Raw genomic sequence first — 23,066 nt, forward strand, 5'->3', positions numbered from 1 at the left:
AGATACAGCTTCCGTTAGCAGCAGCAAAAAGCCATTACGTCCTGATGGCAAATCACTCATTCGTGTGGCACCGAGATAACTCTTCCTCCAGTTAGAGGCAAGGGCTTGTTGCAGGAAGAACAAAAAAAAATGTCCTAGCTGTCGATGCTAGCGTCCTGGTGAGGAAGACAGAGTTTGTCCTTGCCAGCTGAAAATAGGACAGTGCTGAGTTGTAAGTCTGGTGTGTGTTCACTTGTTCTGTGGAGAGAGGATTTGGCTCCAGGTCTGCAGTGTTTGTCGTGTTTGGGTTTTTTTCCCCTCCTGTTGTTCCCCAGCAAAAGTATAGTTCTGTCCCTTCTTTGTGTTCCTCTCATCTGATTTCTGAACCCAAGCTGTCCCCAGTTGAAGGGCTAGGATATTTTGTTTGGTCTTGTAGATATAGGTGAAAAACTGATACTGTTTTCATGAGCCTAGAAAAACACTTATAACACTGTTTCCCAAGCCTTTCCTTGTTACAGTTTATCAGCTACAGCAACAAACCCCTGATAATTATGATGCTGATACCAAAATGTTTCTTCTGAGTTTTAAGCCTAATGTTATTTCTTTCTCATTTAGTCCCAATGTCAAGATCTGTTGTTGTTTCCATGTAGTACTCCTTACTGTTAGAGATTGCATTGAGAGATTCTGACAATAGGTTTAGTTTGCATCTACGGGTGGATGGTACACCATACGTGTGACCCTCTTCCACTTATGTTCCTGAGATGCCTTGGCAGCAAGGCTTGATGAGATCTTCCTGGTTTAATGTTAATAAGTAGTTATTCCTATTATTCTGTAATGGGCGAAAAGTCAGAAATGCCTTGTTGCCTTTCCTCCGCCTGGATTCTGTAATGAAAGTACGATACTAAGCTGGTGGTGACCAAAAGCTATTGAAGGCTGCGGGTGACATCATGCACCAGGGTTGTGACAGTCATCGGCTGAGGGAGTGGTCTCTGCTGGAGCATGGGAATGAAGCGTTTGTGTGGCTGCCTCTGCTCTCTGTGGGTGTTTGATTTTCATGTTAATACTTACGTCTCAATAGCCTTGCTGTGAAAATGCCTTTCTCCACCTGATTGGCGGTCTGCGGTCCTTCTGGGCTTGTCTTTGGAGACTTCACAAGCTCTTGCCAGCTACAGAGATGTCTCTTCAATGCCTCGTCCTCTTCAGAGGAGGCAAAACCGCTCCGTTAAAAACCCTGTGAAAGAGAAGATCACTCAAAGCAGAGAGAATGAGACTGTCAAATGATGGAAAGGAAATTGCTTTACAAATATTTTCTGATTTCTTTCTTATCCCTTTTACCATCCTTTCTCCTTTGTCCTCCTTGGCTTTTTTATCTTAGGATAAACATCGTATTTATTTTCTGTTTATTGTGTGGAGAATTTCAATCTATTTTGAATAGCAGAATAAATATAAAAAGATACTAGTGTTCTTTCCTCTGGCATAACTGATGCCTTGCAGGGAGAACTGGAGGTTATGTGACAGCTGTATTGTAAAGGCAGGCCAAAGGAATCTGTGTTAATCTATTTTCTTTTTTTTGTTATCAGTGTTTCATTTTATATTTTACCTTCTTTTTTAAGTAATAATCAATACTTCTTGGTAGAAATAGCCTAATAACTTTTTTGCTAGATGTAAAATAAATATACTGTAGCTTTATAATGTTTGTCCAAGTATTACTAATAAAGGAGAATGACATCAAGTTATCCTTGTAAAACTACTTTTGAGCTGTGGAGCTGGGAACTTTTTCCAGGTATTCATTAACTGAGGTTTCTAGCTCACTGGAAGATAAGTGAACATTGTCCTCGTTTAAAAAGCGAGACCCTAATGCTTAAGGTTAGTATTTTCTATAATAGCTTTTGTTACTTCACTTTTTGGCTGTCCGGGTATGGTATATTTCTTCAGATGTGCTGATTACCCATATCTTGAGCTTGAAGTTTTGAATAATGAGCTCCTGAGCATCTCCAGACAGAGCTGCGAGCCAGCGGGCACTTCTGAAAGTATGGATTTGTCTGTGTCATTAACCGTGTACAGTGACCTGTAAAGTCCTAGCAGTCTTTTTGGCTGTAATCATTAAACCAGTCTCTCCTGCAGGATAAAATGGGAAGAGAAGCTGCAAGCATAGTGAGAGAACCCTGACTGAAAATACAAATATCTTCAGAAAATGCTCTGGGAGTAATAATAATAAAGAAAAAGTATGGTGGCAAAATAAATTGCTGCTGATATAATTTTTCTTCCTCTCCCAAGTTTGCCTGTAGTATGGCAGTTTTTCTCCCTTCGATAAATAAATGCAAAGATGAGAATCACTGCCAAAAACTGTCACATTTCTGGAACTTTCAGCCCCTGATTATTCACATTAAGCTTCCCCCCCCAGCAGTACAGTATTCTGAATATGTACACCCACCATTCTGTCAGATCTGTGCAGTCTGCGTCTGGTTCATCTTCTGTGTCTTTGATGTGCTCCATAACGTAGGCAAAGAGAGGTCTGATAGTCTCTCTAAAAACCTGACAGTTTGTGTGACAATCTGTCCACGAATCCACAGGCTCCTTGTCAACCAAATGAGCCTTTGAATATCAGAGGTTTTCGGAACAGTGCTTGCAGCATTGCATATGCACTAAGGGGAGAGTACAACAGGCTTCCTTGTAACCTGAGAGATGTCTGCATTTTCCTTAATCATTCCAGGGACATCTCATCATTGCTTGTTGGCTGGTTCTCAGCCCTGCACATGTCGGGGTTATTTAGCAAAGCTTGATTTACTGGAAGCTGCACATGGAGAATAATTTGCAGTTGGGGGTAGAGGAAAAACCCTGGGAGGGGGTGGAACGTGCAGGCTTTGGTATACTTCTGGTTTTTGGTGGGTTTTTTTTGTTTGTTTGTTTCTTATAGTGACTCTCTCCCTTGCAGTTCCCTTTACCCATGCAAGTGCAGGGATGTGATGCATTTTCTTCAGTGTTCTCCAGTCCTCTTGCACATCCTGCTGCCTTGGGTCCCTCCCATTCTGGCTTTCTCTGGGAATCCAGTGAATTGCATTCCTTAGCTACCTGTTGTGGAAGACGATGGGGTCATGAATGTAATTTAGATATTTAAAACTGGGACACAAACTGTTAACTGGGCCAGCTGCTGCAGTTTATAACTGGGGTTTAGGGCTATTCTCAGCAGAGAAAGCCTGGAGTTTTAGCTGCAGCATGCCCGTCTGAGGTGGTGGGAGTTCTGTTGGAGGCTCTGTCAAATACGAGCTTTGGCATGATGGCATCAAACCTTAGCTATAATGTTCCTCCCTTCCTGAAATAAGCTCCTGTGATGGGCCTGACAGGGGAATGTACTTAGTATCTTTTTAAATGTATGACAAGTACCTGATGACTGCCAATTTTCTGTTTTGGTTTTTGGTTTTTCTTTTTTTTTTTTCTCTTTTTTTCCCTCTGAAGTGCTGGTCAGCCTCCTAGTGAAACTTTCAGCTGCATACCTTGGCACTCTTGATATTCTGGCAGTTCCCTTCTTTCTCTCTTCTCCCCTTCCCTTAGCACTGATTCTCTGCATGCCTGTCACTCTTTCTTGGACAATGCCCAGTTGCTAAAGGCAGCGTTGTCCAGGGAGTTCATCCTGGTCGTGTGACAGATTGGCTGATAGGGTCTGGGTATGGCTACGGCCCAGCCCGGGCGCAGGGGTATAGCAGGGAGTGCTGTGCCCTTAGTCAGGGGCGCTGCGTTGTCTCTGCAGGTCAGCCAGGTGTAGGACGTCTCTGAAGCAGATGCTGAAAACCCTTGATGTTTAATCAATGCCCAGGAAGCCTGTTTACCTGCACTTGTCAGGTATAATTGATTCGGGCATTTACTGTGAATTCCTCACCTAAGACTTCTCGCTCCTATATTAAACTTCCAGCTAGGAGGAGGAAGAGCGATATTCTCCTACAACAGTTTTGGTGTTAATCTGGGCCTTTCACGTTGCTATTGCTGTCCTTGTCAGAAAGCCTCGGTTGCCTGCTGGCATTTTATGGCCTTTCTCTTTGAAGGTGCTTTTACTTTCCAGAGTTTGTGCTTGAAGAATTACTAATGTTTTATTTGCAGTCTTTCAGAACGGTGTGTTTTTAAAACAACCTCATATAAACACAGTCTTTAAATCTTTGAGGTGTTTTTGCTCCTTCTTCCCCTTTTAATCGCCTCTGTAGTAATAATGTCTTTGTTGCTGGCTGTCTTTCTGATTTGAAGATAACATGAGGCTTTTCTGCATGTTCCCAGTGAGGCACTTGCAGCTCTTCGAAGAAGTTTGTTATACCATCTTTCTGTGGGGTACCTGTTTTAATTGGACTCTTCCCAGTGTACCTTTGTAGAGACAGTCTGACTCTGGCGTGCGATCTCAGTCTGGGTTTGTAAACCTGTTTTCACCACATCTCAGTGCGGAACCTGGTTCTGGGAGGTCCTGGGGTGTGTAGCTTTGATTCATTGTGTGCTTTAGGGGCTGTAGCTTAACCTTTTGTGTCTAGCTTGTTATCCACAAGATAAACCTAGCTGTGGTCCTTCTTGCCAGCTCTGCCTCCCTCAAGTTTTGTGCAGATCGGCATTTTATGGGATTTTATCTTTGAGAAGCTGTCTGGATATGCTACAAAATTAATATTTTGCTTTCAACTCAAGGTAATATTGCAGCAAGAAGGTCTGTTCAAACAGGAATACACTTCTGCCCATGACTAGTTTAACTTTCCTGTGTTGTTACTGTGGACATTGCTCTTTTTCTGTCTTCTCTGAATCTTAATCCAAAATTTATGATCTCACAACTTATTGCCAAAGGAAAGAATAGAATGACACAAATTCAATGCTCTCATTTCATTATTGGTCTCAGCGGGAGGAGTGGATGAACCCACACACGAACAGCAAACAACAGAGCTGTGTTTAGAAGTTGGCTTTGGCTGAAAAAAATCTTTTTTCTCTATCAGCAAGCTGTTTGTAGTTGCTTGTATCTTTCCTCTATTACCTTTTGAGAAAAAACCATTTGAATTCGCATAAAAGCAGTTTAACCCCTGACTTCCGTGCTCTCGTGATATGCTTTATATGCATATTTTTCTTCCTTGTTAATCAGCTTCTATGTGTATGTGCACTTGTGCTTGATAGGAAGGAGAAAATGTGAATGATCTCTTTTAGCTAAATGCTAGTTGACACCAACAAACAGGCTGAGCAGGAGCTCAAGAGGAGCGAGCTCAGGAGGTAAAGAGATTGTTTCTTGCAGTGTATCCAGAAATTCCCAAACTCCCCGTTTTGGGCCAAAGTTGATAGCAGTGATTGATTGTGTAGGTTGATTTTAACAGATCCAAAGGGCCGTCCAGTGAATAGATCACTTCAGCTCATCTGCCTCTGTACCTGTGGGAGGGGTGCGGGTAGATGGGGTAATTTTTCATATCTGTTAGGAGCCATTTGCATGTGACTTCTGAGCAATGAGACTGAGCAACCTGATTTATAGTGCGTGTGAACCAGCGACCCGGGGAGGTGTGCGGTGCCCGAGTGTACCTCTGGTTCCCCTAGGCAGTGCTGTGAGCAAAGGCGGTTCCCAAAGCCTGCACTAACCAAAGTTTTTCTGTAGCTTCTCGCTGTTCCTCGTGGCAGCAGCTGTGTCCAGGCACGTGTGTGTTCCCCGGCCTCAAGCGTGTGTGGGCAGGCGACAGTCGTGCTGCTTTATCAGGATGGTGTGAGGTCTTATTTCTGGTTTTGGAAGCAGCTGGAAGCAGGAATCTGAACGTTGACACTTGATACATGAGAAGTAACCTCTGCTTTCCCTTCCGCTTTCTCTCCCAAATTCGCGGTGTTCCCTACTCGTGGGGCACACCGCGTATTCCCCCCGCCACGCGGCACCGCCTCTCGTGCTCCTTTCGGCTTGAGGGGGGCTTGTGGCAGGAAGCTTGGGGCTTGTTTGCTGGAAGCTGGTGAGTGCGGATGTCAGGAGAGGGGATCGAAGCAACACGTCTGTCAGGTGCGAGGCAGATTGTACCATCTAATCCCCCGGCTGTCGTCTGCAGCATTTGTCAAGGCCTCTGCTGGCCTGCTCCGTTTCATCAGAGGTATCACTAGCATTCATCTAGGCTGGCAGCATTTCAGCAGCTGTTAATCCTCTTTGTATCTTTAAGCACTGTGACCACTGACAAGCTTCTATACTCTGAGGTGTCAAAATATCTCAAGATAGCTGTGGTGATGGTGGTTGTTTTGTTTTGTTTTGTTTTTTAAAAAACCCAAAGACCTTCTGATCTATTGACCCAGACTGAACCTGATGGAGAAATCTGTGTCCCAGTGTCAGGTTTTTGCTGCTGCTGCTTGACATTCACAAAGAATTTCATCTAAAATCTCATTAATTTCTAGTTCCTCGTGCTTGTGTTGCTTGGTTTTCAGTTTTACATGTTACTGCAAGTAGCGCATGTTTCACTGAAGTTGTAAGGAATGTGCTTTAATGTCAATGTGAGAATGAGCTGGCAGGGTTTTCTCTTTATGCTTCAATTACTTCCCCTCCTGAAATAACCCTGAGAACTCCGTCTTCTGCTATATTGTTTTCTTACTCTTTGCTATATGTTGTGGAAAGGACCTGGACAGTGTAGCAAGATGTAGTAGTGAGTGTTGGAGTTTCTCTGCATGTTTGCAGCCAAGGAGGAATGCTGAATTAAAATTACTCCAAATTTAGCTCTGAATTTTAACATTGGTTCCCTTTGGAGGGGGAATTTTTAGTGCAAGGGTGTTTTGGGAAGAGTGAGGAGCAAGGGTATAGCAGCAAATCTGTTGTAGGAAAGCAGTAGGGTAAAGGAAAGCGGTTCTGTTGGTCTTTAGGCTCTAGTTATGTATTTTTATAACTTCTTGGTGTTTTTATTATTTGCTACGAACCATCATTTAATAGCAGGGGAAAATCTTTCAAACTAACATTTCTTTGTTTAGTTTGTTTGTCCTCTCTGGAGAGCGCTCTCCCCGTATGACAAAGCTCTGATGTTCTGAAGTTGGCTCCCCTAAGGCTCAGCTTTATTGAGAGAAGTGAAACATTTTAGGTGGTTCATTCATTCTTTCTGTGTCTCTTGTTATTTGAGCCCTTATGGTGTCCTTTGGTCATGTTTTTAAACTTATTTCTGCAACTAACGCTGCCAGGAGCTTTATTTAATAATAGTTGAGGTCTCATGTTCAACTTTTTCTTTGTGAGCTGCCATTTTATCTCAAGCATCAAATATTGTGAGAGTAAATTAAAAGCAGCATTGATGTCTTGTAATTTTGTGTTGAATGTTCTCTCTTTTACCGTGCAACTGAATATTGTTTTATGACGCTAAAGGACTTCACTAAGACTACAGGCAGCTCAGGCTTTGTTTCAAGTGCAAATACCACACCTTGATCCTGCTGAATAGCCCTTGTGTGTGGACGGCTCTACTGAAGTCGTGGGAAGTGCATAGGTGGTTCCTGGCTTGGTTCCTCGTTTGCAACCTTATTATGAAGTCCTAGATTTTTGTAGGCCATTGGAACATTATCCCCTGCTGTAGTGTGGTAGGTAAAATACCGACAGTGAAGCAGATCTTGGGTCTGAAGTCATATAGATGAGGATACTTGGAGAATTATTCTCTGTGAGTAGAAACCCCAAATCTCAGAACGTGCTGTGACTCTGCCCGTGCTGAAAGTCCCGTCTGTTGCCCATTTGTTGCTATTTGTTGCATTTAGTCTTTAGGACAAAAGTGAATGTGACTTTCCCAAGGTAGGAAAGGGCCTAGAGGCCAAGGAAAACCTGTTTAACAGGTCTGCTTGTTGAACAAACTCAGGTTTAAATAGTAAAACTCCGTTTCTCTTCCTTGGCGAAGCATTTACAGGTACTGATTCATACCATTGAAAACTCATTGGTTTTTAGGGTTTTTGACGGGGAGGGGGGAAGAAGGCGCAGAGAGGTCTGATCTAAAGGCAAGAGGCCCACTTGGATCACATACAAAGATGCTTCCTTTTCATTTTTAAAACTCAGCAGTTTTCCTCTTCAGGTTGAAGGTCTTCTGTGCCCCTCCTTGATCTTCATATTGTGCCATGTGTCTTGTGGTTTCTTTGAGGCCATGTCTCTCCTCCTTTCCCTCGCTGAGATTCTTGCTTCTCCATTCAGGTTCTCGCTTGTCTGCTTTTATCAGCTTTAGGATCCAGAGCTATTTCATACCAGTTTCTTTCCCAGCTATTTTTGTCCATGTTTGTAGTTGATGATGTTACAGATGGGGCTGACCATAGTACTGGGCAGTTGAACTCTCTCTCTAATAAACCAGGCAAGGTTGTGCCCCAACCACTTTAATCGACAGTGCAACCAGTAAATGAATCTGTAGGCTACTTTTTCTTTTTCTGGGTGGGTTAAATGCCAACCTCATGCTGGGTCTCACGTACAACATATTTGTTCCTGTTTTCCTCTCCTGCTGCTGTTTCACTGCAGAGTGCTGCAGGCTAATAGTATCTGACGGGGCTACTTCCTATTGCCTGAAAAATGTTTAATTTTACTACCTTGCTTTCTCTCTTTCCCACTTTCTCTCATTTTGATCTCTCAAATCCAGTCCCTTTGAGAAATCAGACAGTATGAAATACAGAAATTGCTTGGGTAGTAACTGGAGAAACGGTGAGACTTATGAAACCTATGGAGATAACGCTTACATCTACTTATTCACAGTGTTTAATTTTTAATGGCAAATTTAATTAATGAAGCACAAGTCTTGTGGTTTCATGTGTGAATAAGTAACAGCAGGGAGCTGAAAGTCATGAGGTCTGTTTACAGGACAGAGAAAAAGGCTCCATTAAAAGCTGAACATTTCATTATAGGAAGGAGTAAAATGGGTTTAATAGCATAGAAGTTTGACCATTATGTAACAAGTAAGTAAATGAAAACTTTAATGACAATTTGCTGGCAAAATGCATTTTGAAGTGGTTACTCATCCATGATTTTTCAGTTTAAGTCTGTCTCCTAGGTCAAAGTTTGGAAAAGCAAAGTCTGTTCTGTGGGTTTTTTGGTATGTGACATAAATTCAGGCACCAGAGATAAAACGCTTAAATATAGCACCTTGAAGCCTAGGCTCTGAAAACCTGTATAAACCTTCCAATTAGCTAAGCTTCACACAACTTCAGTGATCCAGGCAGCTGTTATCCCTCGCTTGCAGATGGAAAATGGTGAGTTGCCCAAGATTGCACAAGTGGCAGAACCGCTAATAGAACTTGAGTTATATCTGTCCTTTCCTTTTTCTAACCACCGAACAATATGTCGTCTCATCATGCGCAGGACCACAGCTGCATTTATGGGAAAATAAATGAAGAAGGGCAAGAATAGTATTCTATATAAAATGACCAAATTTGGGGAGAGACGAGATAGCAGCTAGAACCGGCCCTAAATGAATAGCTGTCCTCGCTTTCAAAACCATTTTGTCACATTTTTGATTGATTATTGCATATTTTCTACACGTGCCTTTTCAGACTGAGGGCCTTGCAGATGAGCTTTGAGTGAGGCAATTGCAGCTATTTCTGTATGAAGTCCAGAGGCTTTGCCTAAAGCAGCTTTATCAGCAGTTTAGTGACACAAGACCTTGCGGTGAAGTCGCTGGGGGTGCGCAGCCATTCCCTTCTGCTGTTTGTGCTTGGGAGGCTTGTAAGTGCAGCCGAGAGCAGGAATTCATCCTCCATGTTCAGTGGCTGAGCACTCGTGAACTAAAACTCTTTCTGTGCAAGCTCAGGAGAATTTAATGCAAACCTCTTAAGCCCTGCAGCAAGACACTCCAGACTCTGTTTGGCAGTGCCTTAACTGATACCTGATACGCCTCCCAATGTTGTTAAAAGGGAAACAGGCTGCATAATTTTCTTTTAAAGAATAAGTAACAGAAGTAGACGCACTGAAATGTAAAATGGATTTTCCAGTGCTAGCAGCCAATTTTGATACTTGCATGTCAGTAACTTACAAGATCCTTCACAGCAATTAATGAAAAAAGAGAACAATACACAACCTAACTCAAAATAACTCGGCGCTGTGGTTACATGGAATAATCAAAGCTGATGGTTGGTGTTAGCGACCTTTCCCCCCTCTTTCCCTTCGCAAAGGTGAAGCACGGAATGGAGGACACATGTTGTGGCCTTGATGCATTTGCTGAAAATAAAATCAACTTTTAAGCATTTTTTGTCGTCTTTGAACTGAATATGCTGTTCATTGTTGGAAGTAGTTATTAGTTATAGAAGATAAGTTTGTGATGGGATAAGATCTGAGATGCCTTTAATTTTTAGAGCTGAGCATTATATTTTTTGTTTCAGAATGCAGAGATCTACAAGCTGACATCTGAGCAGTACCAGGAGGCAGCCGCCAAGGCAGAGGAGTGGATAAAGTGAGGAGCCATTTTTGTTCTTTTCAGCGGTTCCAGTTGCATTTCAAAACGGTCTGTGTGTATCCTCTGGACATTCCCGTAAAGAGTGTGAAGTTACCTCCTGTCAGGTATTTAGGGGGCTGAGAAGTTGTAAGCTAGCATCCCCTCTTTCTGTGCCAAGCTTGACAGAATTTTGTATAAAGTTGTTAGATCTTGCAGGGGAGAATGAGGGAGAAGACACGGACTTAGAAAATTCACATTAAATATGAATATTTACTTGGGTGTTCAAACTGGCAATGGAACATGTTTAATCTGTTCAAACTTTGACCCAGTGTATTTAACCTACACGTTGCAGCATTGGGCTAGTACATGGGAGCAAGAAGAATGGTATCACTTCTAAAGTTTTCATTGTCCAGGGAAGAAAAAGGTAAACAGTCTAAATCTTAGCCCTGTAAATTTAAATCAAAATAGAGTTGTAATTATCATGAATGTTTTCTTAGAACGAGTGCAATGATTTTACTGGCCTTTTTTGTTGGCCTTGGCACAATTAGCAGACCTTTAATGTTGTCTTTTTACCGTGAGCATATTTAGTGTCTAAATTCCATTTGTATTTGCCAGTAGTGTTACATAGCTTATTGTTCCACATGCACTAACAGCTGTCCAAGAAAAAATATTTTCTATAATTCTTTAATATTAATGAGTCCAAAGCAATTACACTGTCAAGAGCAGCATTCAGATCTCAGTTGGGTAAACAGTTGGCCAACATGCAGTAAACTGGAGTAGCAACATATGTAGTCCAGTTGGGTCCAGTCCAGACTGTATGATACTTAATTGCAGAAATAGATAATATAGTAGTGATGAATATGTTAGTGGGGTGTGTAGTATATTGTACTGTCTTTATTTAAAATTATGTTTGGCTGCCAAAGCATCACATAACCTGTTGTAATTTCACATTTTTGTTTGGACAGTCAAGCAATAAGTTGCTAAAGAAGCCAAAACAGGGCAGCTAACACATTGCATGCATTTTCATGCAGTTTTCCATAAGTAGAATTCTAAATTCTGTTTTTAAATAAAATTTTTAAAATTCATAGGACATAAAGTTCTGACAGTCTTTGATCAGTCTTTTCTTGGATTTTCTTCTGCAGATGTGCGGTCAGTTGTTGGGAACACGTGTAGCAATGATTTATCCTTGTGACTTTGTAAAGGAAGAAATTGTGACCTTTGATTATGTTCTTGCTATTACAGACTGTAACTAACCTATGTTTTATAGTAGTCTTAAGTTTGGTTCCTGAAGTTTGAGTTTCATTTAGTCTCTTCTGTTTCTTGTGGAGATGAAGACTGGTAATGTAGGAAACTCAGGAACACAACCATTTCTCATAAAGGTTAGTGGCTGAGACCGGCACAAATGCTAGTGACTCCTTTCAAGATTCAGAAAAAGTGTTTATGGTCTCTTAGGGGTTCCTTCCCCTTTTCATTGAGCCTCCTTCATCTGCCAGTCCCTGGCTTCTGGTCTTATTGTGCAGTGCCTTTCCATTTGATGGAACTTGAGCTGTCATAAAGGGACAGATTCCTTAGGCTGTCTTCCTTAGAGCCGAAAGAGACACCTGCCCTAGTGTGAATTTTGTGTGAAAGGATAACGTGGCTGGGGGATGCCTTGAGAAGGGACAAGCGGTGTGCTGCTAGTGAAACTGAGGGAGAAGGTGAACACCATACTTTATATTTTTTTTACAGTTGAAATTGCCAGCAATATCCAAGATTGCACTGAGCTGCACGTTGGAATGCACGGTCTGGGATTGATAATGCCCTTTGACAATTGTACATGCAGGAGGAATCACTGCTTTATCCCATCAGTCTGCAATGTACATGTTTCTTAACAGCAATATGCAGTGATCCTGTTTGGGATTGTTGCCTCAGTGTACAACAGGCTGTACAAACACTCTTAAAGAGTGCACATGCCTCACGTGTGGGTCATGCTAAGGCTGGGACAGGGTCAGGGAAACAGCCTTTGTACATCGGCGTTCATGCCGGATTGGTAGGGCTTGAAGTTTGCACGTTGTAAGGTCCTCTTGTTAGGCGTTGTACATTTGAGTCTTTCTACAGCCTGTTTATGGTAATAAATTACAAGACCCTGTGACTTAAGTGGAAAGAATAGTTTGCTCATCCTGATTTGCACTTTCATATTAGACATACAAGCACAGTAAGTGCTAAGATAGGCAAGACTGATTTATGCACATTAGTAGCTTGGTTGGCAGGAATAAACTGACACTGCAGCAAAATTACATGAACTGGAACACAGCCAAAGTATGAATGAAGGTCTACCTGTTTCCAGTGCTGGACTATGACAGCTCCTGGAACAAAAGGAAACCAGGAGTGGCACTGCCTCCATCTGCACAGGAGATCTCCTTCCCACAGTGTCTCTTCCCTGGCTTGTATTACACCTGTTTCACTGTGAGGTCTTTGACCTGCCCCTGGCACTTATGCCCTGTGAGACCAACCTGCCCTGTGTGTGTTGTATTCTGCCATTGTATATTGGCATAGCTGATGGAGGAAGAGGGCAATAGAGCTCGGGCTGTTTCTACAGCAAGTACCCTGTTTTTTGGAATCCGTGTTGAAGCAAAGATAAGAAATATCTGAAACAGAAAAAGGTTTTCTTGGCATTTATTGACTTTCGTAATTCCATTATCAACACCTACAGCTCTGCACAAGTGGTCAAGTGTTCCACGGACTATTTCCTCTCCTTAGTGATTATCAAGCGTTGCGGGATTTAGGAATATTGTACAAGCTCTCCACCAGTGACCCTTCACAGCATGCCTGTGAGGTAGGCAGGTAAACCTTCCTATCTCCCTTTGTGTAGAAACAGAAGTGAAGTGCTTAGTGCTGTCCGTGATTTAGTATGAAGGTCATGGTCATTAGCTCTTGGTTTCTACTTCAAGGTAGGATGCTGGGCTTGATGCCTGCATGGCCTGACTCGTGCAATGGACTTTGTTTCTCATCTCTCCACCTGAACCCAGACTGCTCCTGTCTCTGCATTCATTCCTTCTGCCACAGTGTCTCCTTCTTTGTTCTGGGCTCTGTCCAACCTGTTTCTTTCTCCCAGGAAGAGGATCCTAGCAACAAGAAACCACTGAGCACAGCTTTCAGCACCTTAAGCAACTTGCCCTCGTTGCTTACATGCTGTGGTGAATTGGACAGTTGCCACGGACATATTGTCTCAATGATGTTATTATAACCAGTGCATTACTGTTTTTCTTTTTTGTTAACCAACAGAATTAAAGTCTGGGGACCTAGAACTTCTTTCCCCCTTCCTTCCCTGTTTAGCAAACTGTGCACATCAGTAACCACCCACAAAGGAAGCAGCGTGTAAATAAAAAGCCAGTGCTCCCCGCCCTTCACTTCGTTCCACATCCTTTTCTCAGTGTTCATAGAGCCATGACTCAGACTGGGTTTAGAGAAGACAACTTGCTAATCCCCTCCCTGCTACAGAGAATAAAATGGCATTTCATTCCAAGCTCTATTAATGCGCTCGCTCCGGGGATAAAGCAGCACTCCCAAAAGGCAGTGGCCAAATTTTTTTTCTGTTGCGTTGTCTTTGTCTTCTTTTGAGTGTTACATTTAGATTAGCTTCTGAGGATTAAATGTTATTACAGTCCCTGAATCTGTTAAGGGGAAGGAAAAAACATCAGGAAAGAGGTTATGGCTTAGTGCAGGCACTCTAGATTTATCCTCAAAATGCTGTTTTTTAAAAATTTGATTTATTTTCTTTTGTGAAGGTTGTCTTATCACGATTTTATTTTATTTTTGTAGTTGTTAAATTTGGATGCAAGAATTGGCATGGGTGGGGGTGTGACTCTCTCTAAAAGGTAAAGCTGCGGGAGTGGGGTGAGGGGATTAGGAAGCTGTTAAAAGATAAAATTGTTTTGAAGCTGAGTTTCCCTCTGAGATCTCCTTCTAGTTTGCAGAACTGTTTCTGAAGCTGCTCACCGATGGCTGTGTTGCTTTGCATGTTGTGCTGAGAGGACTGCATATGCTTTGCGTGGTTATCAAGGAGTGCATAAAGAATGTCGGTATCTTATCCTGATAGAGATCAGCCTTGAATCCAAGGCAGCTTTCCAGGGGAGAAACTGCCAAAGAGATTTACTCCATATGGGACTTAGTATCTAGGAGTTCCATTTAATGGTCCTAAGATATTTAAACTTAATGGACATGAGTATTTAAGGTGATTACGTTAGAGAAACTGGCAAGTAGTAAGAATCCTCCTGGGCTGAACGTGGAGTAGAGAACCACACTGACTCAACGGGAATAGGGGCAGAAAGTTCATAGATGGACTGTCTGCTGGGAACAGGGAATTTATGGCTTGCTTTCACTACTCATGGAAATAAAGGTTTTATTGAATTGCACAAGATTTTATGAGGCTGATGGCCCCTCAGTTAAAATGGCAATGCCAACTGGAACTGAGGGGAACTACTTGTTCTTTTCTTTTTTTCTTGTTTGTGTAGATCTGGAAAGTTTATAAGATAGTTATGTGGTGATACTTGAGTTTATTAGTCTTGAAATCTACTACGAGGACTCAGGTATTTCAACAGAGGGCTATGCCCAGGAGTCAAGCTCTGAAATAGTTTTGTGGTCAGTCATGAAGCCCAAGGAAAAGAAGGGTAAAGACATCACAGTTTTCAAACAAAATTGCTCTGCGATTTCTCCTGTCATTAGATTAGATAAATGATTAATTCAGTTTTGAAATTAAGAGCCTCTGCAATAGGGATTTAAGAGTTTCCAGGAATAAAAGACTGATTACTGCTCGGAGCTCGTCCCCAGCCTTATCTCAATATAGTGCTATTCTGCCCTGCAATGATGATACAGTCACAAAAAATGATTTGGCTCCATCCCAGTCCTGTTCTTCCCTCACTGCTGGGTTTGTGTTGTTTGTTCCTACTTCTGTCTGCACCGAGTCTGTTTTCATGTAATCTTTAAATAAAGAGATGAGTTATTAGTCAAAGCTTTGTTGTTTCTCATTTATAAAGTTGCTTTTAGTAGGAACTTGAAATATTGCTGTAAGACTATAAGGCATGAGTTTCCCCCAGGCTATTTCAAAAGAAGGCAGAAGAGTAGATGGGTCAATTTTGGCTTTGTGTCATTTTACATGGTGTGAATTTTACTGAAAGAAAAACCTTCTGATCACTTTCAGTTCTGTTTCACAAAGATTTTCACTCGTTTACATTATCATGTAAACATTTTCTTTACAAATTCTGGAAGGCCCATTGTTAAGGAACTGTTTGTACCAGTGTAGTGATTTCCAAGCAGGGTATGTTCCCCTACTATTTTGGGAATATGGTATGTGGTAATGGAAGTCAAATATGTGTAACGGGGTTGTGTAAATGTTCCAGTTGGGCCAGATTATTCTTTTCGAAGAGTATTAATTATATAATAATAATATAATTAAGCAAATTTAAATGTTAAAAATTTATTAGATACTGTACTTTATCCAAGCTGTCGGATTTTCTTTCTGAATTTCAATTCCTGGGGATTACGAAGATGCTGGTTCTAAATAAGACTTTCCTTTTGCCCAGTTGGTAAAATGATGTTCTAATCTAGTGTTCACACTATCGTCTTTTCTCTCATGCATGATGAAGGATGACTAATAAATCAGTCCAATGAACTGAGATTGCAGCTCTGTTAGTGCTGAAAAACTGATGTAAAATATTAATATATCTTTTCAAAATTGCAGGAGCATTTCTTCAAAGGTACATTGGTAGAACTTGGGAATTTATAAAATAAGACCTGAATAGCAAAGACTAGAACAGCAAAGGAAGAGGTGCCAAAGACTCCGTGTAGCTTATTAGGGATGTTTCTATTGCTATTGATTTTTACATGGAAAGCACTTGTATTCCATGTAATGTTGGCATTATAAAACCCTTAGATCAGGGTTTGTTGGCAGGCCAAATCCAGACTGTTTTCAAAAGCATGGATATTTGTGCAGCTGTTAAAACAAACCTCAGACATTGTTTGTGCATCAGAGTACGTGAAATATTTCAGTTCAAAGCTCTTTATCATGGAGAATGCAGTGAAAATAGAAACAGATCTCTGCCCTCAGATTGGGAGTTATATATTCCACCGTGTAGCATGGTGGAAGCAAGGTTTCTCCAGGTTTCAGAGTATTTTATTGAGTATTTAGACATAATGACAGGTCCACACCGAAGTCCAGAACTTCTTGTGCCTTTGGTCCCCGCCTCCCCTTGGCTTGAGTTGGGAAAGTATCATGAATATTAATTAGTGACCCATCTCAGTTTATTCCTGCTGTGTTTTTCTGCCTCTGTTTTCCAGCGTGTGTGTTGTACAGTGAGCGGGTGGTAGTGGCACAGGGTTGATTTGTAGAGTATTGAGGTTAAAGCTGTCTGGGAAAGCTTTCCAAAAAGAGTGGTGAATTAAAGATGTCAGAAGCAATAATGCCTGAGAAACCACTTGTTACCAGTGAATTAATGACTTGTTTGCCAATTAGCAGCCTAAGGCAAAGTTGAGGTAACACACCTAACAATCTGGTCATTAATTCAGTAGCAACTGATTTCAAGGGCAGCGTTGCTATTTTGAACATTAATTGTATTCCTGATTCTGGATTATATGTGCTGTGCGAAGTGTCTTTACTTACTGTTGAGTTAGAGTCTCCTCCTGGAGTGATGACAGGAGAGACCAAAGGCAAGTACCGTGGGGGAAATTTGAGGAGAGAAATAGTTTGTTCTGTAGGTCAGAGCTTCTGTATCTCCACCTTCTGAGGAAATAAGGACTGTGCCAGGATGGCTGTGGACACCTTCCATCGTGGTGATCCATCTACACAGAGGAATGAGAGATTGAGGTCATTTCCTCCCTTATAAAGGGAGAGAAAAAGCATATCTGCCATCAGACCAGGCTTTGATGACTTCATTTATTTTATTATTCGTTTATTCAGTGTGATTTTGATAGTTCATGAAGTTACTCTGATAAAAAGGTTTCTAGGCTGTGGAGTCCCATCAGCTTTTGGCGTCTCAAGATCAGGTGGTACTCAGCCACCTGTGAGAGAATCTTGCTGGAGTTGGTTCTTCGTTCCTATCCTTTTATTTTCCTTGTCAATCCTGGAAGTGTCTCTTGCCTGCCTGTCTGGGATGTACACATACACACCAACCACAGTCGTAACTAATTTGGCCCAAAAAAGTGGCATTTTGAAGACAGGAGCACTTGCTTATTCAGGGATGAATATTGTTTCCTTGGAGAGAACTTCTCAGTGTTGTGTTGTCTGTGAGTGCCACTAACAGCAGGACGGAGCAGCCTCTGGTAGGCATGGGTCTCATTAACTCACCTGAGACATCCCATCTGCTCTGCTCCAAACTTAAAACCATCTATATTATTTTCTATAAGGATTTTTTCAATTCCCTGAGGACTTCTTGAAATTATAATATGTATTTAAAAACAAAAAAAGAAAAAGAAATCCCAACCTCCCCCCAAAAACAGACTTCAAGGCTTTGTGTGTGTTCTTTGAAAGCACCATTATTGATGTTCTCTGGGGGATGAGTAGCTACTTAATAGGGATCTTGCAGAGTCAGTACTCAGCAAATTGCACAGCATGGTAAAAGAGGGCACTGTGGTTTTGAAGATTAGAGCATGTAGGCAGAAGCGAGGGGATTTTTTTTAATAAGGTGAATCTTTAGCTTCAGATCCCACCTGAACTTTAATGCTGGCAGCTTCATTCTCATCTCAAAATTTGTTTCCACATCTTTAGCAGAACATGTCACTCTGTCAGTGCAGAATATACTAATGGTCTCATATTTTTGTCCGTCACTGGTTTGTTTAGTCCGGTGTAAACTGTAGGGACTTAGTACAGTGCTTAGTGGCATTTTAGAAAAGTAACTGCTGTTCAAATGAGTGGTCAGGGTTTTCTGTTAAAAAGAACATTTTGTTAGCAGTCTGACATCATTACATGATCATCTCACAGAGGAAAAATTTACTGAACCTGTCTGTCCCTCATGTCTTGTGGTCATAAGAAATCAGCATATTGCACCTTCAGTTACTTTCTTTAGAGTACTTTTTGGGGAGGGGTTTAATAGACCAGGAAAGAACATGTGCCCAGGATTCTCCCAGCAGGCAGTTCCCCAGCTAACTCCCAGACTTCACAGCACCACCGCAGCCCGTATATTCTTAGGGCCAGTGCTGCATACGTTCCGTAAGCTGCACGCATTCCCTTCCTGACCTGAGATCTTAACCAGTTTTTAGCTGATGTTTTTTATCTGAAGAAAGAAAATCCCTATTCGGGTCACTTGTTGGGTTGTGTGTTGTTTTCAGATTCAGTTATTGCTTGCTATATTGCTTTTCTGCCTTGTGGGAGCTGAGCCAGCTTCCTTTCTGATTCAGAGAACTCCTTCCAGCAACAAGATTCTGACTCATTCCTGCTTGGCTTCCAGAGACCGTTTTGCTGCTAACTTTAGGCTCTTCGTCTTTGCTAGTCAACTTTTAGTAGCTTGGCATCTTTGGAAAAAATGGTGCATGGCTTTGTGGGCAGGAGATCCAGTTCTGTTAACTTCTGTATCTCTTGGCAAGTGAAGGAAGAGGCAGTAGTTTTCCTTTCATCTTCCAAACTGGCAGTTTCTCATAACTCAGTATTCTACCATCATAATCAGTAAAGAATTTACATCCAAATGTACATTGGAATTATCCACTTGTGGGGAGAAGTCTCTCATTATTCCAAACCACTTGCCATCTGCCATGCAGAATGCTAATAGGGATGATTAGTTATTGCATTCGCAGGTTCAGTAGGATAGGGATCATTTAATTTTATATGGTTTTGTACAGTTTTTTGCGTATTGCTACCCTCCTCCTCCCCCAAAGACCCACAGCCCACTACCAAAACCCCAGTGCCTGCAGCTTATGGAGTGCTAAGGAAGTCAGTTAACTTTGGTTGAAACCACACTTGGCAAAGTGCAATGAAGTATAAATCAAAGTGTTTTAGGATGACCCGTTGGTCAAATGGGAAATGACCTCTTCTGTGTGAGGATAAACCATGTAGGAGGACAGGAGAGTTTGTGATATGTTGGAGTAAGAAAGAGAGCGAGCTGGAACCAGCATTGGATGGGTCACACAATCTCTTTGCATCAATTTAATCACTGAAATGGAGAGATTGTTGTTGGATTTCCAAAAGTAAAGATTGTTACAGAAAACTTTTAAATTTTAGTTATTTTCTGCTTCAATCTGTATGTTTTAGAGTTTGGGATTTGGGGGGTTTTTGTTTGATGAGGAAAATGGGTTAGGCTGTTTTCACTGAATGCAGTACAGTGACACAACAAGTTGCTGACGCTTGAGATTTGGACATTTGTGTTAACTTTTGTTCTCAGTGATAGAATCTAATTACTTACCCAGGAGAAGATTCCAGAACAGCTCCTGCGTATCTGTGATCGGAAGGAAAGGAGGTAGCTGTCCTGGGAAGGACAGGGGTGCACTGAGTGCACGAATTGCAGGGGGGAGTTGTATGGCAGCCTCAAACAAGCTGTCAAAACAGGAATGGAGGTTGGGAAGTACTAGTGACAAATTTTGTAGGATCACAGAGTCACCCAGAAACTCATAGTAGTTTATAAATATGCATTCATTAGGCACTTCCATGGACAAGGTAGGGAAAAAGAGAATCAGGTGACCTATTATTGAAATGCAGCTGTCAGGGGGAAGAGAGAGAGGGGAAATACTGCAGCTGTGCAGTGGTGTGCTGCAGACAATGTGACAAGGCATATGGGAAGGGCTTAGAAAGACAGGAATACAGCTGCTTCAGCTGAAATTTGGAGGTAGCACCCCTATTCTCATGAAAATTGTCATGAGATTTCACCTTTTTCAGTCTGTCTCCTCTTGCTCTACACAATATGCTACTTCTACAAGCCTTGTATTGCATCCAGATCGGTGGCAAAGCCTGATGAGCAGTGTTTGGAATACACGAGGCTGATCAGAAATATTTCCTTCCTGATCACATTAGTTTATCCTCATGAGGCATGCAGTTTGTTTACGCTGTGCTAGGTTATGTAGCTTAAATATTACTGAATTTTTAGTAGACGTTTGGATAATCTATTAAGCTTCTTCCATCTCTTATTTTTCTTGCCAAACAGCTGCAACGTGACGCTTCCTTCTTTCATTCAAGCCACGTTATCAAGCTGATGTGCAGGATCAGGGAATTCCATAGGTTGTAGTGAGGCCAAAGTGTCTGCTTTGTGATAGTGCAGCATCCTGCAGCCTATGCTGAAAGTTAGCTTTCCTGGCTGTTTGTTCTGTGCTGATGAGTTTTTTATAAGTGAATGAAATGCTTCAATTGTGTTTAATTTTCTGCTGTAAATGTCAAGGATGCAATAATGAGAGAGGATGGAACCTTTCTGTGTGCTGTGTATTGCATCTGTCTGGAGTTATTTTTCTGACATGTTAAAGAGAAGCCATCAGAGCCAACTGCTACCCAAGGGAGAGTGCAGTTTTACAGGTCAGTTCACCACTTACCGGTTTTATATATGTACAGTACAGCATGGCAGCACACCATATTTATGTGACCAAAGCATCGCCGAGCTTAGTCTGAAATGCGTGTATTGTACCCTGGGTGCATAAACATGCTAACCAACTGTATGACCCATCTCTCCTTCCTGATGCGCAGAAACCGCTGCTGTGTGCTCTGGGTTTTGCTCGCAGTGCTGCCCGTGCACCTCGTTGCTGACCTCTGAGGCTGCCTGCCCTGTAATGACAGTGGTGACTAATGCGGTTTGCTCAAGTTAGCTCAGACACTGGTCTTAGTCCAATAACGCAGCAGAAAGCAGCTAATCCAGCTGTTGGATTTTGCAGCCCCGTTGAGGTTGCTGCCTGCAGCTGTGTACTGGAGCTGGCTGCTCTAAAGTTGGCTTATGTGAGGGACTTTGCATGTCTTTGTTTTTCATGTTCTGAGCAGAGGTATTGAAATATCTAGGTTTAGATACCATCAGTCTCTATCTTGAGTTTTTTCTCAGCTTGAATGGTTTCCCAGAGTAAAAGGTAAAAAGAGGATCTTGCTCTTAACTCCATCTGGAATTGCTGCTCTACCCGGTGAAGCCAAGTGATGGTGTGGTCCTAGCTGTGGAGTTACTGATTTTCCACTAGTCTAAAGAGCTGCCAAGTTCTAAAGCATTAAAGTTGATCTCTGCTCGGCTAGTCTGGTTTTTCAGCTGGGTGGAAGGACTAGCAAATACATACACATCTTCCAGCTTTCCCTTGCTTTCCAATACTGAATCTGTAATTCTTCTTCCAAAAAGGGAACCTGTCAGCAGCAGCTCGCTAGTAGCCATTGTGCTGTGTTTGAGACCTTCTGTCTATGGGGTCTGTATCCCGATGATACTGCCTTAATTGCTTCTAGCAGTAAGTTTGTGTTTGTCTTTGGAAGCTGTGTTGCTTCTTGATTAATCGATGGACATTTAGACCAGCACTCTTCCTACTGTCGCACAGCTTATGATGGAAATTCTCGAAGAACCTTGCTTTAACCTCCCAGACGCTTAGCACTTCTTCATGGGGTTTATATCCATGTAGAAATGAATTTGCCAAGACAAATGAACGCAGCTATTGACTGGAGCAGCCGTTACCTGCCGCTATTGAACAGTTAGGAGAGGGTTAAGAAGAAAACCTCTTCTGAGCCACTAGATTGGCCCTGACTAAGATGAATGTCTAATTCACTCCCAGCGTCCTTACTGCTGCCAGTAATAAAAAGCTTGCTTCACATATTCACCCCACTGCAGACGTTTCTCTTAAATTAAATATCAAGAGGACATATAATAGCACGATTCCACACCAAGCCAATATTATCAGATTGATGTCAGCAGTGATAATAGAAGAAGGATAAGTTGATGAGATTTCATTTATTAAATAAAGTAAAGGGAATACGCAGTGATAGAGAGGATTTGGTAACTCTCAGTGTGTCAAAATGCAGCAAGATCTTGCTTGTTCTGTCTTACCTTAAGGGATAGCAGAAAGAAGGATGCCCTTTGTTTCATTTTAAGAAAACCTTTCCCTTCTTTTCCAGACAAAGATCTGATTTAGATCCCTCCATGTGAGGGGGGGGAGGAAGATCTGAAATAATGGATTTCATGTGTACATAGCCTTCCTTCCCATTGAACAGTGGTGAGGCAAAGGTTTCTTTCCCCACTATGATGGGGGAGGCACTGCTAATGAGTTTTATTTCTAGATTCATCCTTCCCTTTTTCCCACCTGTCATCTTTTCTCCCTTCCTCTTCCTTTAAACAGATGAGAGCATGTGTTATTGGTTTAATTTTTCATATTCTGTATGCCCTGCATTTATTTCCAAGGTATTGTCAGAGCTCATCTCCCATACTTCCCTGTCCACAGGTATTGTCCTAGCCCCTCCAAGCTCAGCCTTTCTCTCTTGCCTTTTTCCTATCTGCTCTAAATGAGCCTCTTGCGTCTGTTTTGATAATAGCAGTAGCAATTGCAACACGTTTTATTTTAGACAGAGGCTAATTGTCTACCTTATTTGGTGGTGGCTTATTATGCTTCAAACGGCGACCCATTTTAGAAGAAAGGTCAAAGCATCCTAGTCCTCTGCTCTTTATGTATTCAAACTTCATCCCTGGTCCACCATGTTCCTTCCCCCTTGTTGTTTAAGAAGTAATTATAAAGTCCCTCAAACAACGAAACGTTTACCAAGAGCTGTGTAGTGGAGTGTCCAGAAGATGAATTTTTCTAAAGGTTAGTTAGTGCCAACAGCCTTGAGTTGGGCTGAGGTTGAAGGAT

The 23,066-nt window shown here is 41.9% G+C and overlaps 1 protein-coding gene across 7 annotated transcripts in view; it reads left to right on the forward strand.

Annotated features, from left to right (window-relative positions):
• CHCHD6 (coiled-coil-helix-coiled-coil-helix domain containing 6) overlaps positions 1 to 23,066 on the forward strand; it is a 117,471-nt gene that overhangs the window by 53,454 nt on the left and 40,951 nt on the right. For all 7 annotated transcript variants that reach the window (XR_012624775.1, XR_012624776.1, XM_074836810.1 and 4 more), the window contains one exon: positions 10,264 to 10,334. Coding sequence is in view for 5 of the 7 variants with exons in the window: in XM_074836810.1 (XP_074692911.1) it covers positions 10,264 to 10,334 (71 nt within the window). In the remaining 2 variants the exon portion in view is untranslated. The remainder of the gene's footprint in view (positions 1 to 10,263; positions 10,335 to 23,066) is intronic.

The sequence above is a fragment of the Strix aluco genome, chromosome 11, assembly GCF_031877795.1.
Source record: "Strix aluco isolate bStrAlu1 chromosome 11, bStrAlu1.hap1, whole genome shotgun sequence".
In the NCBI taxonomy this organism is placed as follows: domain Eukaryota; kingdom Metazoa; phylum Chordata; class Aves; order Strigiformes; family Strigidae; genus Strix; species Strix aluco.